This window comes from Tamandua tetradactyla, chromosome 8 (genome assembly GCF_023851605.1).
Source record: "Tamandua tetradactyla isolate mTamTet1 chromosome 8, mTamTet1.pri, whole genome shotgun sequence".
In the NCBI taxonomy this organism is placed as follows: domain Eukaryota; kingdom Metazoa; phylum Chordata; class Mammalia; order Pilosa; family Myrmecophagidae; genus Tamandua; species Tamandua tetradactyla.
In genome coordinates this window covers 66,833,857-66,855,590 of record NC_135334.1, presented here as the reverse complement: position 1 = coordinate 66,855,590, position 21,734 = coordinate 66,833,857, and the positions used below count along the sequence as shown (strand labels likewise).

The 21,734-nt window shown below is 36.6% G+C and overlaps 1 protein-coding gene across 2 annotated transcripts in view; it reads right to left on the bottom strand.

Moving 5' to 3' along the window:
* The window catches only part of INTS4 (integrator complex subunit 4), a 209,721-nt gene that overhangs the window by 37,801 nt on the left and 150,186 nt on the right, over positions 1–21,734 (bottom strand). For both annotated transcript variants that reach the window (XM_077113469.1, XM_077113471.1), the window contains 6 exons: positions 21,147–21,321; positions 14,971–15,176; positions 11,627–11,769; positions 8,505–8,620; positions 6,263–6,396; positions 4,786–4,943 (listed from right to left, as the gene is read on the bottom strand). In XM_077113469.1, coding sequence (XP_076969584.1) covers positions 4,786–4,943; positions 6,263–6,396; positions 8,505–8,620; positions 11,627–11,769; positions 14,971–15,176; positions 21,147–21,321 — 932 coding nt within the window. The remainder of the gene's footprint in view (positions 1–4,785; positions 4,944–6,262; positions 6,397–8,504; positions 8,621–11,626; positions 11,770–14,970; positions 15,177–21,146; positions 21,322–21,734) is intronic.

Here is a 21,734-nt window from a genome sequence, read left to right as displayed (position 1 = left end):
AGCTTATACAACAGGTTGAATTAGTTAAATTTTTAAATAACTGTTTAAATAAAATCAATCAAAAGGAGTAATGTATAAATCAAATATTCTTTATGGCTAGACATTTCTTCCAACTTTTAAAAATATAGATCAAACTTACAATTAATGTCTCTTACTAGTCCAGTAGAATAACAACAAATGTTAGAAAATCCAAAATAAGTACAAAGTCCTGGTGAGTTTTCAAAAGCTATTTTCAGCCCTGCACCCAGATGATTACAAATTACACGCATTTGATTTTCATCTCTTTATTAAACTACTTTCCAGACTACAAAACAGGCACTATTCCTCAGAGACATTAACAGTAGCTGAGCCAAAGAAGGATTTTAAAGATCACAATCAAGATATCTCATGTTTTTAGTGGTGGTGTGTAAAAGAATTCCTATAAAAGAAGAAGTATATTACTATCAATTCCAGAAAAATGAAGCCCTGTCGATTTCATATTCAAATGATTTGCTACAATTCTTTACTATGGAATATTTCTAAAGTGATATGATTTCATAAACAATAATGGGTGCTTCTAGATAGAAACACTAATTTCATAGAGCCTAGTAAATTAGATACACAAAAACCTAAACTCTGAAAAAAAAGATCATTATTTATTTTAAGAAATGACTATAGCATTCCTTAAAAGAACCTTCTCCCAGCACTGATGAATTTAACTCATGATTACATTTGTAAAACTAAGATAGGATTTACTTACAGAGTTATTAAGAACATGTCTAGTTATGTGAAATGAGCCACAGTCACTGAAAATTTAAAGCAAAATTCCATAAATGTCCAACTACTATCTACATAGTTGCTATTTTCAAAATGCTTTCACACATATCACCGCAATAATTTTCCCAACATTCCTATGAACTACACAGTACCCTCAAGTTACAGTTGAGGGCCCTAAGGAAGTGGTAAAAATAAGACCTGAACCAATTCTTTTGGATTTCAAACCTCATGATCTTTGCGTTATATCAGATGCTTCACTTCACACAGTGTGACCAGAGAGAAGGGCCATAAAGAATTATGTTTCACTCCAGGACTTTGCTCTACCTTGTGCCTGATATGCTCTTCTGCTTTACTCACTACCCATTCATCATGTCACTGCTTGGACCATCCAAAAAAGGGTTAGGTGTTCTTTTCTGGTCTCGCAGAGAACCCTGTAGTTTACTGTACCATGGAAAACATAACACTGCATTTCTATTTACCTAGCTATTTCCCCCACCTGGCTGTAAAAGCACTCACAAAAGCAGAGACTATCTTGTTTACTATTACAATCTTGTGTCCCTTCTCCTCAGCACACTGTCAGGCATTTGACAGATACTCAAAAACTATATAATTATTGCAAGAACCCCAACTCCCTCAGCAAGCGTGTCATGTCACTCATTGTAAAAATGGGATAGTTTTCAAATTCGGTGGAACAATTCATGAAAAGGACTCAGAAGAATGGGAATATAGTAGGCACCAGATAGCAGCTCTTGTCATCACTCTTGACCAAATCTGATGTTGTAAAACATAAAATCTATAATTTGGAGTTGAACTATGGGTAGGAGAAAATGCCATCTATTAAGACCTTAAAAGTCTTAATTCCAGATTAAGCAAGTCCATAAATATTTACTTAGACTCTATCAATAACCAAGTGTCATGGTCAGGCTCATTTGTCAACTTGGCCAGGTGGTTTATCTGATTGGGCAAGTGTTGGCCTGTCTGTTACTATGAGGACATTTCATAGAAGTAAATTATGATCACATTGGCTGCACCCACAGCAGTTGATTACATTTGTAATCAGCCAAGGGGAGCGTCTTCTGCAACGAATGACATTTAATCTAATCACCGGAAGGCTTTTAAGGAGGATTCAGAAGAGACAGTCTCTCTTTCTGCCTTGACCAGCGAGCCACTCCTGTGGAGTTCGTCCAGACCCTTCAACGGAGTCATCGGCATCACAGCCTACCCTACGGATTTTGGACTCTATGTTCCCACAGTTACATGAGTCACTTTTATAAATCTTATATTATGGGTATTCCCTGCTGATTCTATTTCTCTAGAGAACCCTAGATAATACACCAAGGTACAGTGGTGAAGACAAAAGAGTTATGTCAAGTTCTAGAAACAAAAAACCCATCTCTCAGACCCCTCACTGAGCTACAGCAGACTTTCAAATCCTAATCAGAGAAACTTCTGTTTAAAACTCCATACTTCATTTTTCATCAACTACAAAAACTGTAAATTAGGAAGAATTCCAAGGATCATCTGATCCAACCTCTTATCTGACAAAGGAATTCCCTTCACTGCTTGCTATATATCATACAGCATGGATTTTAGATTTAGAGAAAGCTAGGGCTATAAATCTCCCTGGCAGTGTGGGACAGGACTCCCAAGATGAGCCAGGACTCAGCATCATGGGATTGAGAAAGGCTTCTTGACCAAAAGGGGGAAGAAAGAAATGAGACAAAATAAAGTTTCAGTGGCTGAGAAATTTCAAACAGTCAAGAGGTTATCCTGATGATTATATAGATATGCCTTTTTAGTTTATGGTGTATTGGAGTGGCTGGAGGGAAGTATCTGAAACTGTTGAGTTGTGTTCTAGTAGCCCTGATTCTTAAAGATGATCATATAAAGATATAATGTTTACAATGTGACTGTGTGATTGTAAAAACTTTGTGTCAGATGCTCCTTTTATCCAGGGTATGGACAAATAAGTAAAAAATATATGGATAAAAACATAAATAAATAATAGGGAGATAAGGGGTAAAATAAATTGGATAGATGGAAATACTAGTGGTCAATGAGAGGGAGGGACAGGGGATATAGGATACGAGTTTTTTCTTTTTATTTCTTTTTCTGGAGTGATATAAACATTCTAAAAAATTATCCTGGTGAATACACAACTATGTGATGATAATGGGAGCCACTGATTGTACACTATGTATGGACTATACGCATGTGAAAATTTGTCAATAAAATTTTTTTTAAAAAAAGACAGTTTCCTGATCATGGCATGAAGAGCAGCTCCCTTAGTGGCCAAGTTCACTGGTAAGCCTCTGAATATCATTTGTGGAAATTTAACCTAGTTTATTTCTTTAGCCTTCTCAACAATTCTATAAATCACTTAATATCCTATAATATATTCCTTTCTGCTTTAAGTAGTCAAGTCTGTTTTGTTCTTTACAAAGAACGCTGCCCAATAAATCTGCCTAAGATCAAAACACTATTAGGTGATGGAGCTCAGATATGAACCTAAATCAGTCTGACTTCAAAACCTCATCCACTTAATCATTAACACTATCCCACCACAGGTCTGTGAGGAGGGCGTTCTTCCCCACATCTCCTGGCTCTTCCACAACTATTCTGCCAAGCTCACTGACTTAATCATCATTCCATACTAGCTAAGGTATCTTCTCCTTTGCAAAGCCTCCTTGCTCACCACCACACTGATGGGTCAGGGACTGCCATTCCACAATACTTATGTTCCTTCCATTTTACTATTTGTCATATCAGTGACCTTTCTCATCTGGATTTTGTATTTAACAGTGAGTACCTGAGAACAAAGGCCATATCTTATTTCTCTATTCTCAACATCTTGTCTGGGAGAGTAAATGCCCCATTAATGTTGTTAAATTACTTAATTAATGAATGACATAACATGAAATTACCTGATTTGACAAAGGGGAAACATGGCTTAGAGGATGGTTCAGTTGGACTTCTTCACAACATGTTGAAATGCAACAATGGATAGGAAAGCGTAAACTATAAAACACTGTTACCCAATCATCATAATTCTTTGTCTACGTCCATCTTCCCTACATGGGCTCTGTAAGGGCAGAATTCTATAGAGCTGTTCAGCATCTGACATACAGGTTGTCTACTGGTGTGTGGCATGGAATCGACCATGAGGAAGTATTAAGTAAATGTGATTGATACCAGCATTCTTCTTCAGGGCAGAATCAAGAGATCTCAATCAAGCCACAAATGATACCATTTTCTCTCTTTTAAGAGCAAATAGTCTTCTTGTTCTTGCTAAAGGGAAATGGGTTTTAGTTTCTTCCAAATAATTTAGGCTATCCTAATAATCTCTGGCAGAGCTTGCTGGTTTTTCTCTGCTTCTTCCTTAGTAATAGAGTGACCAAATGTTAACTAGGTTCCTGGTCACCCATGACTGAAAACTACATTTCCTAGCTCACTGCAGCTAAATATGGCATGTGACTTACGTTCTAGTCAGTGCAACACAAGTACAAATGGTGTACGCAACTTTTGGCAAGTGCCTTTAAAACATGTTTAGGTAGAAATGATGCCCTTCTCTATAGGCTGGAATATAGAAGGAATGAGTAGAGTTTAGACCTCTAGGTAGAGGTTGCTTGATGCAGAAAATGGAAAAACAAGAAGAAATGAGCCTAAGCCCTTGATGATCATCTCAGTCCTGGACTGCTTATGAGAAAGAATTAAATTTCTATCCTGTTTAGGCAACTTTGTGCTATCTGTCATTCATCCTAAATAATATGCAAGGAAATAAAAATTAAAAACAGCATCTTGTAACTATTTCTGGCTTTGTACTAATTATCCATCTAGTCATGAACAAACGAGTTTTTCTTTTAATAAACTCACAATCTAATCCCAATAGAAATGCATCATAAAATCATGCATGAGTATAGACCAGCACAGTCATAAAAACAAGCCAAATAACCAAAATGGAGATCAAAACAGTCAAACTGAGCATAACAACATTGTCGTTCTGTCAAAGGAAAGGCATGATCTCCTAACCTGATGGTGAACTCCAGCAGCTCCTGGGTTCCCTGAGGGTCCAGGTGCTGAAGACTGTACACTCTTTCAAGACTCTGCTGCAGGAACTGTTGGGAAGGATCCTCATGAGGCATGATGTTGGGGGAAACAGTTGATGACACTATTTTTCTTCCTGGTAACTAAGCAAACATGGTGGGGTTACAGTACCATTAAGTCCTATAGCTTAGCTTTTGACAGAACAAAGAAAAAAGAAAAAGTGAGCCAAACAAAGGAAAGGAAACAAACGTTAGGTGAATGAACATGGTCTACCCAATGCAGTCATAAGCTGCCAGGAGAAAAAGAAAAGAGAAATGCTAATATTTTCTATTGCTAACTGAAATAAATGGACTAACCATAGAAATGGGACTTAAAATTAATTGGTTGTAACATTTATTTTCAAACTTTACTTGATCTTTCACTTCATGGAAGAGTGGTGATTTAGTCCCCAAATAAGTTTATATAGCATGCTAAAAGAATGTTTTATATGTGGATAATTATAAGTAATTGTTCTTACTGTTAAAAGTAGCTGTCTTTGAAGAATGGGATGGGGAAAGGAGGGCAAAGAGTATTTCATTTTGTATCTTATATACAGGTTTAAATTTTCTAACCACATACATATATTATTCTAAATAAAGTTCTATCATCTAGAGTTATTTCAGCAGACATGATTTAATACAAATAAAGAGCTTGGAAGAGTACCTAGCACATAGCACTAAATACATGTTTGCTATCATTATAGCCCATTTTTAAATTTTCTTCTTTACCGATCTTTAGTTTTTTTTTTTTTTTTTTTTTTGCATGGGCAGGCACCAGGAATTGAACGCAGGTCTCCAGCATTGCAGGTAATAATTCTGCCATTGAACCACTGTCACATCGCCCATCTCTAGTTTTAAAAATAACAAATATTCAGTGGTTAGAATGCCCACCTTTCATGTAGGGGGCCCGGGTTCAATTCCCAGACCATGCACACACACACACACACACACACACACACACACACACACACACACAAAAAGCAAGCACTTGTTCAGAATCAAAGTTTCGTATTATTGTTAAAATATAACACAGTCTAATCCTTGATCTAAAATATATTGTTCAGATTTCTTTTCTTATCTCATATCATGTAATCAATAACCCAGTTCACTAAAAAATATATATATATTCTTAAAAAAGTAAAGGATATGGAAGCAAAAGTACAAAAAGATGGGAGAGGATACACGAGTGGTTCGGTGGTAGAATGCTCCCCTTTCATGCAGGACACCGGGTTTGATTCCCGGACTATGCACCTCCCCCCCCCAAAAAAAAGGATGAGAGAGAGAGAGTCCAAGAGAAAGGAAATTAATTAATGAGTTATGAGTTTTCAGGGAATATATATATATTCTACTTTCTACTACTTAGTTAGCCACAAAGCATCAAAAATCAGAAACTAAACCAGGGACAAAAGATGTCTTCAACATACCCTCAAGGCAGGAACAAGATGAGAAAGACTATCCCGGAGGTAGGCATAATGCCTAAAGGTGTGATCTGAGAACAATGCTGGCATTGTTGGACAGGTTTTAGCAGCATTGAAAATAAGAACCAAAACTGCAATATCTGATAGATCATGGGGTTAAGAAAACTTGGAAGTATAAAAGGCTGAGCCTGGCCAGAATATGGTCCCCTATTCATACTAAAAAAAAATTTTATTCAGTGATTACAATTTTCTAATAAATAAATGCAAATTCAAACAAAGAGGTATGTTCCCCCAATCCACAGTTCCAATTACCAAAGGCTTAAAAACAATGCCTGCAAGTTAAGTCCTGAAACCCAAGGGTCCCAGTGTCTCCAAGAACATCAACCAATTCCATCCCCCATCCCATATTGTTGACACTCCCTGCCAACATTAAAAAAGTTAGAATAGGCATAACCCAGAAATCCCGAAAGGCCTGGAGAAGGACAAAAGGATAAGGTAGAGTTATAACAGAGTCAGGATTTAACAAATGAGCATGACTCCTGAATCACTGTACTGATATTTCTTTTTAGTCTCTTATTATATATTAAAAAATTATATATTTTAAAATATATTGATATTTCTTTTTAATATATCTTCCCTTACCTTTGTAATAGAATACTGATTTTATTACAGATAATTCTCTAATGTACTACCTAGAACTGAAACTGACGATTGTAGCTCTAGCAACAATTGTGGACAACTAAAAATGGCAGAAAAGAAAAAGGGATACAACCTGGATCCTAAGAATAATGTGGAACTGCTATACCAAGCATGGGACTGCTTACTTCCAGATTGTTTTTAAAGCATAATTTGCTTAAGCTACATTTCAAGGGCAATCTTTTGCTCATAGACAAATAATTCCTAAATAATACAATCTTCCAGCTACCCAGAAGAGTAACTTAACACAATAGGCTTCCAAAAATGTTTTATTTAAATATGAAATAATCTGAGGTACTCAGATGTCAGAGCACCTCAACATGTCTTTCAAGATCAGTAATAATACCTAAAACATAAATCCCTCTCTGATGAGCTGAATTTCAAACAGCTAGACTAAAGCACTTTTGGAGGTAAATTCTGGGATGTGTCTTTCTTAGAGGTAAACATGAAGTAAGGAATTATTACATCAATTACACAAATATCATTAAATCCCCCAAACCTATGAAAGTAAACAGAATTTAGGGAGAATATAATGGTCACTTACTAAAATAGCCAGTTAATTGACAGATCTTTGTGTCTCAATCTATACTTCTAAACCTCACCAAGGATCCGCCTACTGGCCAAAAAGAATGGTAGATGCACTAATGTAAATTTATTCCCATTACAGAAAACAATCCAGTTACACGGCATGCTGCACATGGGCTTGCATTATAGGCAGAGTAATCATGTAGCCTACTTAAACCCACCATCTCTTTCAGGATGCAGTTCAAATTAAACATGGAGTAAGACCTAAGAAGTGCACAGGCTTTAAAACCATAGATACATGGCTCTGAATCCCAGATCTGTTGTTTGGAGAGTTACCTAATCTCTCTGAGCCTCACTTTCCTCATCTGTAAACTGAGACTAATATCTCCATCCAGAGTCATTTTTCCAAACAACTTATCAGTAATAACATGTATAAAGTATTTATGTAGTGTGTGGATTACAGTAGATGCTCAATAAACACAAAAACAATTGTTAGTACAGGCATATCTGAGATATATCATAAGGCTCAGTTCCAGATCACCATAATAAAGCAAGTCATGTGAATTGTTTTGGTTTCCCAGGGCATATAAAAGTTATGTTTATACTATATTTGTACTCTATTAAGTGTGCAATAGCATTATGTCTTTAAAAACAATGTACATAACTTAATTAAAATATAACAGAGAGACATGAAGTGAGCACATGCTGTTGGAAAAATGGTGCTGATAAGATCTGCTTGCTACAGGGTTGCCACAGATCTTTAATTTGTAAATAATGCAATACCTTCAAAGCACTATAAAATGGAGTGCAATAAAAACGAGATATGCCTGTATTAAAATGCAAAGGTGAATTACTATGAAAATAAGAATGAAAACTGAAAATAATAACCACCAGACTCCCCCAGAACATACTCTGTTACCCAAAAGAAAATAAATAAATAAAACTCAGACCACCTAATCTACATTGCGGAAAAAGATCCAACATGCCCTGCCAAGTCAGCAGGGCCTATCCTAAGCACAGAGGATACAAGCAGGATCGTCCATGTCTGGTTCAGCTGTGTCAAAAAATGGGTGGGTGCTCAGGAGCTCTGGCACCAGGGGAAGCACCAGGGTTGGATGCCGACTTCCCAGAAACTTCAAGCACCTGAAACAAATAAAGTGAGAACCCACTTCAATAAGCTAATAAGTACCTTAAAAAGTACTGGACATTGGAATTAGAAAAACTAATTCCAAATTAGAAATCCTCAACCCATCCACTTTGCTAACTCTATGACTTTAGATAAGTTATCCAATTATTCTAGACCTCAGTTAATTCATCTAAAAACTAGTGGTTATTATGAAGACTAAATAACAAAGAAGAGCTGATTAAGCAGATATTACTGGATATTTACCCAATAGCTCCTTTTCCCTAGCCAAGACAACCCTGATTTAATTTAAGTATCAGGTAGGCAGTAAAGCACTCAAAGAAAGTAGACCAGCCCAAGGACTGAACCATGCACAGTCTAAACTCACCATGGCAATCCCATTCCCATTTTCCAGTGACTGATTTGCAGATAGTCAAGTGACCCCAGTTCTGGTCAATAGACCAAAAGGGGAAGTCTACTGGAGAATATCTCAGATAAGTTTAACTGATGAAATATAAAAAGAAATGCTTGAAAGGGAATGTACTCTTCTTTCTATCTTTAGATATTGCCTTCTGAGGCAGTCATCTTGCAATTATAAAGGAAATAGTAAAGAGAACTGCAGAGCCCTGACCCTGTTGAGCTGTTGAATGACCACTCCTATAACCTTCTAACTTCTGGTTATGCAAGAAATTAAACCTTATTGTTTAAACCACTTCCAATTAGATTTTCTGTTACTTACAGCCAAAAGCATTCTAACTGATGTCCCAGGTGAAGTTCTCAAATTACAAAGGCCCAGTCTGAAACACTAAACAATGTGGCCCTAGGCAGGTAAATTACTTTGTCTACAAATGGGATTAAAAGTCATTACATCATAAAGTTGCTATAAGAATTAAACAAGATAATGAATTTAAGGTACTTAGCAAGATGTCTGGCACATAACTCAATAAATGTCAACAACTATAACTACAGGAAGAACCTTTATAAATTACAGAGAATTACACAAGTGCTGGTAATTATATATTTTTACTTAACATTTGTTAGGTTCTCATTTAGGAGGTACACTGAACTGAATATTTTTTAAAAACCTGAAAAGAGAGATAAAACAGTGAGTTTATATCCAGCTGAGGCTAAGATGACCAAGACTACAAGGTAAAAGAAAAGAACTGTCAAATGAATAGTTCATAAACCCTCTATCTACCTGTCAAAGGTGGAAGTGAGCACTGGGATAAAAGAAAGTTTCACATAGGAGATGGTACTTTACTAGGGGCTGGAAAATGGGTAGGGAGGCAAAAAGAGATAAAACAAACACCTTGAACAAATTTATGAATATAAGGGGTAGGAAAGGCATCTTATCTAAAGCTCTTGATCTTATGAGGGCAGCATGCTTTTCCCCAGTCCTGTTTCCTTCTATGTGGAAAGAACTTAATGAATTTTCTGTCCACTCGCAACCCTTTTACTCACAGTGCCTCAGGGGGTACCTTAGAGGTTACTGTTTGGCCACCAGGTGCCACATCTTTATCTCTCATTCTATTAAAAACTCAGGTAGGAAATACAAGTGCTATTTATTGGGTCCCATCAGAGACCTTACACGTGTGGGCCTCTCTGAAGCCAGACTTGTAATTCTGACTTGTAATACAGTTGTTACTATCTCATCCACCTTCCTAGCTACATATTTCCTGCTTCTCTCCCTTCCCACTATTTGAAGAACTAGGTCACTAAATCTAATCAATTTTTAAATCTCCACAGCACCTAGTGCAGTGCTGGGATGATACCAAGCTCAGTAAATATTTGTTGAATGAAATGAAGATATATAAACAGAACAAACAGCCTCCCTCGGAATGTTCATTTATGTATCTATCTTTAGGAAAATCTTCAAATGATGACACTGTAACCAGACCTAATCTCTTTTATCATATTCTTTTTTGTTTTTTCTAAGTCACCATTCATGTTAACAGATGAAAAAAAACTGACAACTGAGTTCAAAATCTTGGAGTACTAAAAGGTTAAGGAATGGTTGTCCAAAGTAACCCAATACACACAGCTAACTACATAAATATTCCAGGTGGAACAAATAACCACAAATCTTATATTGAAGCTTTAAGAATGTTCTGTAAAATGCTCCATAATAACCCCTTTCTTCAAGCAGAATTAATCATTTCTTCTGAGTCTCCATAAAACTACAGTTACTACATGGGCGTCTGTTTTCAAGTCCCTCAGAAGGGACTGAGTGTTCCTTGAAGACAAACAATAAATGTATGTTGAATTAAGCTGGACTCACCCTACATGAAGAATTGCCAAAATAGAAAACTATGTATCAAAAATGTTACTCAGAGTAATAGTCCGTGGTATTTTTAGTTTTTAATATATCTTGTAAGTTGCTATTGGACCCAGTTTTCCTACTTGTAATAATAAATCTTTCTGAAAATCAATAAACTATAAACAGTTGCAGTTACCTCTTCACATACGCTCATTTAAATATGTAAAGCACCAGACCAGAACTTTTACATTAAAATGCATGCAAATAGTTCTCTAAACAATTTATGAACAATGTTAACAACTTGACTATAGTCAGTAAAACTAGAGGTAATCAAGGAAAAAAATTATTATGATTCCCCATCTGAAGATCAAGTGCCAGCCCTGCCTATACAATGAAGGTTGGGATCCTGTAGAAAAAGCAAAATAGACAAAGGAGTAATTAATATGATACAGGAGAAAAAATAAATCTAAGTGACCCATCTCTGTAGCTTTAACACCTACCTTTGGGCTTGTCCTATAGTAAACACACAGCAGGTATACAGTATTTACTGGTTGGCTGGATAGATGGACAAATGAATAAATAATCAAAAAGTATGATATACTGTTTAGGAATCAGACTCCTAAGAGTTTGGATAAGTTCAATCAACATTTCTAAATTGGGCAAAATTGGAACCATACTCTCAATCAGTGATGACCCCAACAAATAATCCAACATCCACATGATGGAATCATTAAGCAAAAGAGCAAAACAACCAAAAAAAAGTCCTTACTTCCATATGGAGTCCCTATCAGTAGGGTATTTGGCTAAATTTTTCAGTAGCTCCACCAATGCAAGATGAATCCCTTCTTTGGTTGAAACATTAGTACAACATAGGAGTTCATGAAGAGCCTCCCTAATATCCCTGGATGAATCCTTAAAAAAAAAAAAAAAAAAAAAAGGTAATAATCATAGTAGCATTGGTTGGCTGATCTAGCCTCCATCTACCACCCCCTTCTCCGTAGCCACCTTCCCACAATATGACACAATAGGCATGTTACTTAGCTAAGATTTCAGAGAAAGCTTTCATTTTATTGTTAAAAATGGGTGATTTGCATTAGTGTTGCCCCCTTTGCTCTTCAACCTTCCTTCTGTGTATCTGGAACTCAATCATGATGCCTGAAGGCTTCTTCCCAATATGACAGGAATAGGCACATGAGATAAAAAGCCAGGCTAAGAAAGGTCAAAGAAGAATAAAAGAGAAGGCCTGGGCTCCTCAACATGGCTGAGCAGTTATTCCAGCTCCTGGACTGCCTAGTCTTGGGCTTACTGCTATATAAAATAAATAAATATTATAAACTATAATATGTTAGGCTGTCAGGTAGTCTGTTAACTGCAGCTGAACACATTTCTAATTAACAAAGTTTAATTCAATATTCATTCCTTTATTCAAAAGTAGAGGTTCTTCTCTGGACCAGGTATCACATGAATGCATATGGTCCCTAAGTTCAAGGTGCTCCTAGTATAGGAAAGGGACAGGAACAGAAACAATTAAAATTCAGGGTGCTGTGAGAATGTGCAAGATCATGCACATAGCTACGCCTGGAAGAGTCACAGAAGGACTCGATGATTTTTACTGATTCTTGAAAAGTTGATGGAAATTCATCAGTACAGGATGCAGAGGTGGCAGGCATCTAAGAAGAGTAAGTCTGATGTACAAATATGAGAGAACAAAGCATACAGAAGGAACTACAAATATAGCTGTTTAGTGTAGCTGGAGTGTAAAAAATGTGAGGGAATCAACAACAAGCACGGCTCTATATGTGACACCACTGTATCACCAGTACATAGAAGGGCTTATTGAATGAATAAATTTCTTCAGGCAGAGTAGTATTTCAGCACAGCAAAAGAAAAAAAGGGAGGAAGGGGGAATTCCAGCTGTGACAATCAGCTAGCTAAGGCTCAAAGTACAGGGCCACAGTAAATGTGACGACAGGAAGATGAAAAAATAGTTCAGAGACAATGATTTTGTGTAATTCTAAACTCTTGGACAGAATTTCAAGTCAAGGAATTTAGACCTAGACAAATTCTTTGTGACTTTATATACATGATTGTGTGAACTGTTTTTGTACACCAAAATACAGCTCAGTACACATCTGAGCTACTCAGCAGTTACTGAGCCCTACCTGTGTCAGATATCATAGGACCTTAGGAACAAACAATTTAAAAAGCCAGGATCCTGCCCCCCTTGAGAAACTCACAGTTTGTTAAATAGAAAATAGATAATCAAAACAAAGACTGATAAATGCTACAGAAATACACACAGGTGTTATGGGAATACAGAAGAGTGGCATTAGGCATTTACCCCAGGGGTGGGGTAGTAGTTAGGGAAGGCTTCCTGGATATGATGCCTACCAAGGACTCTGGGAATAAGCAGAAGTTAGGTGAAAACTGGCAGACTTGCAGGCAGAGGGGGTGTGGTAGTTAGATTCAGTTGTCAATTTGGCCAGGTGAAGGCACCTAGTTCTGTTGCTGTGGACATGAGCCACTGTATACGAACCTCATCTGTTGCTCATTACATCTGCAGTCGGCTAGGAGGCATGCCTGCTACAATAAATGATGTATGACTTAATTGGCTGGTGCTTAAATGAGAGAGCCTAAGGTAGCGCAGCTCAGCATACCTCATCTCAGCACAAGCAGCTCAGCCCAGGCCTTTGGAGATGTAGAAAGGAATCACCCCGGGGAAAGTTGTTGGAACCCAGAGGCCTGGACAGAAGGCCAGCAGAGATCACCCTGTGCCTTCCCACGTAAGAAAGAATCTCAGTGGAAAGTTAGCTGCCTTTCCTCTGAAGAACTAACAAAATAAATCCCCTTTTATTAAAAACCAATCCGTCTCTAGTGTGTTGCATTCCGGCAGCCAGCAAACTAGAACAGGGGGGACAAATTTACTCTGAAGATGAGACCATGAGGAAAAGCATGATGTTCAGGGGAGTGACTATACCATAAGTTTAAAATGAGGAATGGTGGGAGAAGAGTTAACAAGGAGGGCTTAGGTTACACAGACACTCATGGAGAACAATACGCAAGATGAAAACTTATTTCCTTAAGAAAAAATACATGAAAAATTATAAAGATTTAGAATTCAGGAAAAAAATTTTAATGGAAGTGCTAAGCAACTGACAGAATGATAGGGACTTTCAAAATCAAAACATCTGATCTGTTTTATGAAGGACTATGCAGCAGAAATCTGTAATGTGTGCTACTAGACTACACATTCCTTTCATAATATCTGAAAATTAAAAAAAAAAAGGAAGTCAGAGGCCAGTCTCATTTATTAATACTTTGAAAAACTTCAGTACTGGCAAATAAAGTCCAGACACATTTAAAAAAATAATAATAATGCAAGTTCTTTGTAGAATTGTACAGCCTGAGAAACAAATCTGTAATCATATCCTGGCATAGCCACTTATTAGCTGTGTACAACCTCAGGCAAATTACTTTTTATGTTTTTTTTATTTCATAAAATGCCAACACTGAATAAATTGATCCCTAAGATGCCTTCCTGCTGTGACATCATATGATTCAGTACAAGAACTAAATCAAATCAAAGGCTAAAAATAACTCATTAGTTAGCCTGGCCTGTCAATAGCCACTTCTCTCTCCTCTCCCGTCTCTCTTCAACCCTATGCTACCTTTACAGTGAATTCCTTTTAATTCCTTGAACAGATCACATTCTCTCTTACCTCTAGACCTTATTTAGAAATTGCTTTCTCTGTCTGGAATCCTTTCTCCCTAACACTAGTGCCACTCCCTCCCTAAAAATAGGCCTCCTCCAAGCATCCACTACATCATTTCTTCTTTTTTCCCTGATGACCTCCCCAGTCACCCCTTAGACAACTGAAGTTAAATAGTCTACTTATTACCAGGGCACCCTGTCCTTCCCCGGCCATAGCAAATCCAAACGTTACTCAGATTTTCTTCTCCATCATGAGGGAGAGAGGACAGTGGGAAGGGAAAAATGTGACTGCATTATTTACTGTTGTGTCCCCAGTGTCTACCACAATGCCTGGTTTAAAAAAAAAGTGACCCTTGGTAGTTATGAGATGAAGAAACGAGTCACAATCTGAGAACACTGACCTCTAACACAGCCAGCACAGTATCCAGCTGATCTTCTCGGAGGGTGATATTGTTAGAGATTTTTCTCATGGTATGTATGGACTGTAGACGTACTTCCTCAATTTCATCATTAAACATGTCAACTAGGAAATCAAGGCATTTCTCAGCAAAAGAGGGTGAAGACTGGGCCAGCATGCAGAGGGCTTCCACAGCAGCAATGCGGACCTCTAGAGAAAAGGGGACAAATAAAACTGCACATCAACTTATGAGCCTTGGGGTAAATCCAAAATGGATTCCTTCTCATTCGGATGTCTTTCATTCTCTACTTATCTCACTCTGTAAGCTCCACCTAAGAGATCTTATCCATGCTCACAAATATAGTTACTGCCATCATGTTGACCGAAGTATATGGACTTCAGTGTCACAAAACTAAGTTTTAAATTGAATCCACAGCCATGTGATCAAGTCACATCTCTCCATGAACTGAATTTCTTAAAAAGTAAGCTATCTTATTTATCTCAGTATTCTAACCACAAGAAAGTAGTTTTTAAAAAGGCAAATACTACACAATATTATTATTAATATTTTTAAAAGGACAAAGCCAATTTGAAAAGGCTCCTACTCGTCCAATCTGGGCAATTTAAGCACCAAAAAAATAATGATGGTATTAGAATGTAACTCACTGAGTAATACAAGAATCCACAGGTTCACACTGATTCAGATGAATGAATGAATAAATAAAATAAACGGAGGAAAAGGTAGATTTTCCTCACAGCAGACAGGTTGCTTGACGTTACTAGATATAAAGGATATTAACGGGACAACTGACTAACTGAAAATGGACTCTGTGTTAGATAATAATATTGTATCAATGTAAAATGTCCTTGTTTTGATAAATAATCTGTGGCTAAATAAGAGAACATCCTATTCTTAGTAAATATACACTGACGTATTATGTGAAAGGGAATAAAATATTTCTTTTAAATGAATTAGAAATAAAATGCATATTTATAACTGTACATAATAAAGCAAATGGGGCAAAATGTTAACATTTGGTGGATCAATGGATAAAAATGTGGCAAAGCCATGCAATGGAATATTATTCACTCATAAAAAAGTAATTAAGTTCTGATATATGCTACAATATGAATGAATTGTGAAAACACTGTGCTAAGTGTAATAGGCCAGATGCAAAAAGAAAAAAATTGTGTGATTCCAGAAATATGAAATATCTAGAATAAGCAAATTCACAGACAGAAAGTAGTTTAGAAGTTACCAGGGATTGCAGGGAAGAATAAGGAATTATTGCTTAAAAGGTAAAGAATTTCTGTTTTAGGTATCAAAGAAGTTTTGATAATGGATGGTACTGATGATAGCACAACATTGCAAAAGTAATTAATCCCACTGATTATGCACGTAAAAATGGTTAAAATGGCAAATTTTATGTTTTATATATATAACTACGATAAAAACAAATGTTTTAAAATGGAGGGAAAAAAGGTACTTACCAAGCAATATTATTATTACTATTAAGAGTAAAATGGGCTACATGTCATTACTATCATTTAAGATAAAAGATTCAGCAGAGAATTAACTTGCCTCAGAGTGAGTGAGGGCAGAGATAAGCCTAGTACCGTTGTCTGTGCATTCATAGGCTAGTGCCAGGAAGTGGTTAAGAGGACATACTTTTGTGGAAGTATTAAGTGTTCAAGGAGCACAATTTGAGAGTACGGCCTACTCTCAAATGTTTAGTAGATAGAGAAGTAGATAGCAAATGTAGCTAAAGGTAAAAAGTTGGTAGATCAGGGTAGAGGGTATGTTGAAGAGTTCTTCTGTATAGGGTTTGTATCATTTTTACAACTGCCCTGTAAGTTTGAAATTATTTCAAAATGAAAAAGTAAAAAATAAGAGAGTACATGCTCTTCAATAATGTAGATCTCAGCGTGAACTGTGGGGAGTGACCCACTAACCTTGAGTGTGATTTTGAATAAGTAATTTAACTTCCTGGCACCTCAAATTTCTCATCTGTTAAATGAAGATAATATCCCTTCCCTGACAGAGTTGTCATAAGGAGTAAATGAGATAATGCACGTAGAACAAAGAACACATTATGTGGCAATGAAAGCTCAATAAATATTAGCAATGGTATATGGTACATTATTAGGTATGGGTCCTATAAGCACCTTGAAAGCAGAAGCATGTCTTCTACCTCTCTGTGTGCTCAAAGCACTTAACAGTAAAGCCACTGAAGCCTGGAATTCCTTCATTCCTTTACCAACAAATGTTTCCTGAATAGATACTAGATGTCAAGCCCTATGCTAAATGCTGGGATACAGAGATGAGATAAGTAAGATATAGACAATGCTCACAGGACTTCCAAACATGGCTGTTTCTTTCCAGTGGTTCACAAATGATTCTGAAATAAAATGTACAGTTTACCTAAGAAGGTCTGTAATTCGAGTTGTGGTTAAAACAATTGTTTTGTGTATAAGAAAGGTTTTATAGATACTGTTTAAAAGCAAAAGTAATTCTGTTTGCTGAAGCCAATCCTATCAAAATACAGAGTCCTCTCCCCTTGATCCTGTGTCAAACATTAGGGACACCCAAGTCAATAGGCCAAGCTCTTGATCTTGAAGCTTACTCTTGTGAAGTTTATGTAGGTAGCAGAGAAGCTTAGCCTACTTATAGGTATGCCTAAGAGTTACTTCTGGAGGACCTCTCTTGTTGCTCAGATGTGGTCTCACTCTCTCTAAGCCCAACTCTGTAAGTGAAATCATTGCCCTTCCCGCTACATGGGACATGACATCCAGGGGTGAAACATTAAGTGGATATTTCTTTTAGTGTCCAGTATCTTAGAGTAGCTAGAAGTAAAAACCTAACATTGTGTAATTGTAACCCAAACCAAAATCTGAAATCTGTTCTACAACTAATTGCTGTGCTGTGTTTTGAAATTTATTGTTTTGTATATAGATTATTTTCCACAAAAAAGAAAAAAAAATAGCCTATTGTGATGATAAAAAAAATTAAAAAAGAAAAAGTACTACATTAAAGGGAGAGGACTCAGATTTTTCTTAGTAATTATAAATTCCTCCTTTTCATCTGAAGTTAAGGATTTTCTCCACTTCACAATTATGTGATTTAAACATTAAATTGACAGAAATAGGCCTAAAATGTGAAGTGCTAACTATTCTTCCAGGGGTCTTATCCATTACCAAGTCTTCAACTGAGTTCTTTTCTGTGAAGAAACTACCCAAGGCTTGGGTAAAAACCATCCAAAAGGATTAAATGGAACAATCTCCAGAGTTCACAAAGGACCAAGAATAGTTTTTTCCAGAAAAGCTTTACTTTAACACTGAAGAAAAAAAGTCTTACTCAGTTCCTGCCTAGCAGATTCTCAAAGTAAGAACTGAACAAACTAAACCCAAAACAATTCACAACAAGATTTATAAGAATACAAAAATATTCAGTATCCAACAAAGTAAAGTTCATGATATCTGGAATTCAATAAAAAATTACTAGGCATACAAAGAAAGAGGAAAATACAATCTATTATTAGGAGAAAAAGCAATCAAAACCAGCCCAGACTTTCATGCAGGAGACCTGGGTTCAATCCAGTCAACCCAGGTTATAAATTCCAGAATTTCCAATAAATGGGAATAATGATAAATGTCTCTCTGAGTTCTTTAGATTTAAATGAGGTTAAATATGTGACACATGTGGCATAACACATGACCATGCACTCAAAAAAAACCAATCCAGAAAGCACACAAACAACAGACCAAGTAGATAAGGATATTAAGACAGTTAGGTATTCTGTATTCACAAAACTAGAGGAAAGACTGAACATGTTAAGGAGAGACCTGAAAGATATTAAAAAGATACGAATTAACAAAGAACTTCTAGAGATGTAAACTACAGTGTCTTAAGATTAAAAATATATTGGATGGATTAATGGCAGGCTGGATACTGCAATAGAAAGGATTAGTGCACTCAAAGACAGAATACAAGAAACTAGCCAAAATGAAGCACAAAGAGAAAAAAGACTGAAAAAAAATTTACAACGCATCAGTGGGCTGCAGGACAAGTGGCTTAATACCTGTATAATTACAGCCCCCACAGAAAGAGGGAGAAAGAAAAATAGTTAAAAAAATACTGGGAAAAAAACTGTCCAAATTTGATGAAGACTATAAACCCACAGATCCAAAAAGCAGAACAAACTCCAAGCATAAGAAACATGAAGAAACAGGACATGGCCTATTGTATTCAACCAGGTAAAAAGTGATAGAGAGAAAACCTTAAAATAAGCAAAAAAAAAAAAAAAAAAAAAAATACACAATATACAGAACAAAGATAAGAATGAAAGCAGACTTCTCCTTCAGGAACAATGCAAACCAGAAAACTATGGAGTAATATCTTTAAAAGTCTGAAAGAAAGAAGTATTAATGTAGAATTCTATTCCCAGAAAAAGTCTATCAAAAATGAAAGTGAAATAAAGTTTTTATCAGGCAAATAAGGGCTTTGTTATTTTGACTAGTGCATCTCCTAATATAACTTATGAGATAGTTGGTTGAAAACCATAAGTACATGGAACCTTGGGTAGGACATGAGATTTTGTTGGTTTGTCCAGGTGATGCCTCGATGAATCCAAGAGTGATTTGATCAGTGAGTGGAAAAGTATTTGCAAAGTCCCCTTCAAGGAATGGTGAGAACGGGGGAAAATTCAACTTCCCCAAGTTGAATTCTTGATATTCTCACAACCAATGTGGACAAGCAAAGCTATAGGCTGAGCCTCCAGTCTTGGGGTCTGTTCATATGAAACTTAACCCCACAAAGGATAGGTCAAGCCTACTTAAAATTAGGCCTAAGAGTCACCCCCAAGAGAACCTCTTTTGTTGCTCAGACGTGGCCTCTCTCTCCAGCCAACAAAACAAGCAAATTCACCACCCTCCCCGTCTATGTGCAACATGACTCCCAGGGGTGTGGATCTTCCTGGAGACATGGGACAGAAATCCTGGAGTGAGCTGAGACTCAGCATCAAGAGACTGAGAAAAACCCTAGAATGAGCTGAGACTTAGCATCAAGGGATTGAGAAAACCTTCTCAACCAAAAGGGGGAAGAGTGAAATGAGACAAAGTGTCAATGGCTGAGAGATTCCAAACAGAGTTGAGAGGTTATCCTGTAGGTTATTCTTACGCATTAAGTAGATATCACCTTGTTATCCAAGATGTAATGGAGAGGCTGGAGGGAACTGCCTGAAAATGCAGAGCTGTGTTCCAGTAGCCATGTTTCTTGATGATGATTGTATAATGATATAGCTTTCACAATGTGACTGTGTGATTGTGAAAACCTTGTGTCTGATGCTCCTTTTATCTACCTTGTCAACAGATGAGTATAACATAGGGAATAAAAATAAAAAATAGAACAAATGTTAAAATAAATTTAATTTGAAATGCTAGTGATCAATGAAAGGGAGGGGTAAAGGGTATGGTATATAAAATTTTTTTTCCTGTTTTTGTTTTATTTTTCTGTTGTCTTTTTATTTCTTTTTCTGAATTGATGCAAATGTTCTAAGAAATGATCATGATGATGAATATGCAACTATGTGATGATATTGTTAATTACTGATTATATATGTAGAATGGAATGAACATATTTTAACAATGTTTGTGCTTCTTTCTTGTAATTTATTTTTAATTAATAAAAAATTAAAAACATTTAAAAAAAAAAGAAAGCTTTTGTGTAGGTCATGGACCTAAAAAAATTAAAAAATAAAAAAAAAATAAGGGCTTTGTGATCTGACAAACCTAGATTTACATCTTGCTTCTCTCTCTTATTGTTATCAGTATCAGTAATATCAATTTTTACCATTAAGTGCTTACCATGAACGTGTCATATGATATGCTAAATGTTTCACATGTTTAACCTCATCTAAATCTAAACAACTCAAAAGACATTTACCATTATCCTCATTTACTGGAAATTCTGGAATTTATAACCTGGGTTGACTGAATCCAAAGTCACTGTGTCGTAACACCTAGGCCTCAGCCTCTTCTAAATGTAAAATAAAGATAGCAGCAGCTACGTCATAGAGTGACCACATGGACTACACAAAACAAGGTATGTATACCACATAGAACCATGCTTGACACACAGCAGTCAATAAATGGGCACTGGTATTATTATGCAGTCATACTTACCATACATCTCGTCCTCCAATCCATGAACAAAGGCTCCACAAGCTCCCAACTCAATCAAGTTTACAGCTCCTGTATCTACTTCTTCCTTGGGAGCATCATCTCCCCACTTCCTGCCACTGGAAAATTCCCCTGAACTGTAAAGTTCCTTGGCACGCTCATGTGCAGTGCGTTTCCTCTGCAGAAAACAAGAACAATTACCACTTGCAGAAGGTTGATGAGTGAACAGTAAGGGGCACCCTCAAGAACATGGGAAGGGAGAAAATAAGACTGCTGAGAGTAATACTTCTAAAAAAATTGTCAAAAGATCAGAGCAGAGCAGAGAAACACAAATTTCAATGTAAAGTAAACCCAATACTCACAGGTCTACAATATCTGACTGTAACCTGACAAAAGAACATAAAGATGACTAAAGAATGTATTGATCAGGTGAATGGCTGGTTGCCATAGCAACACAGGAAACACAGAAGCAGAGAGGCAACTAATGGCAGTGCTCCTCCAAGCAACATCCTGGGTAGACAACACAATGGCCCTAGGAAACAATATCCTCAGTCCCAGTAGAAATAAATCTCCATTTGGCAATGGAAATAT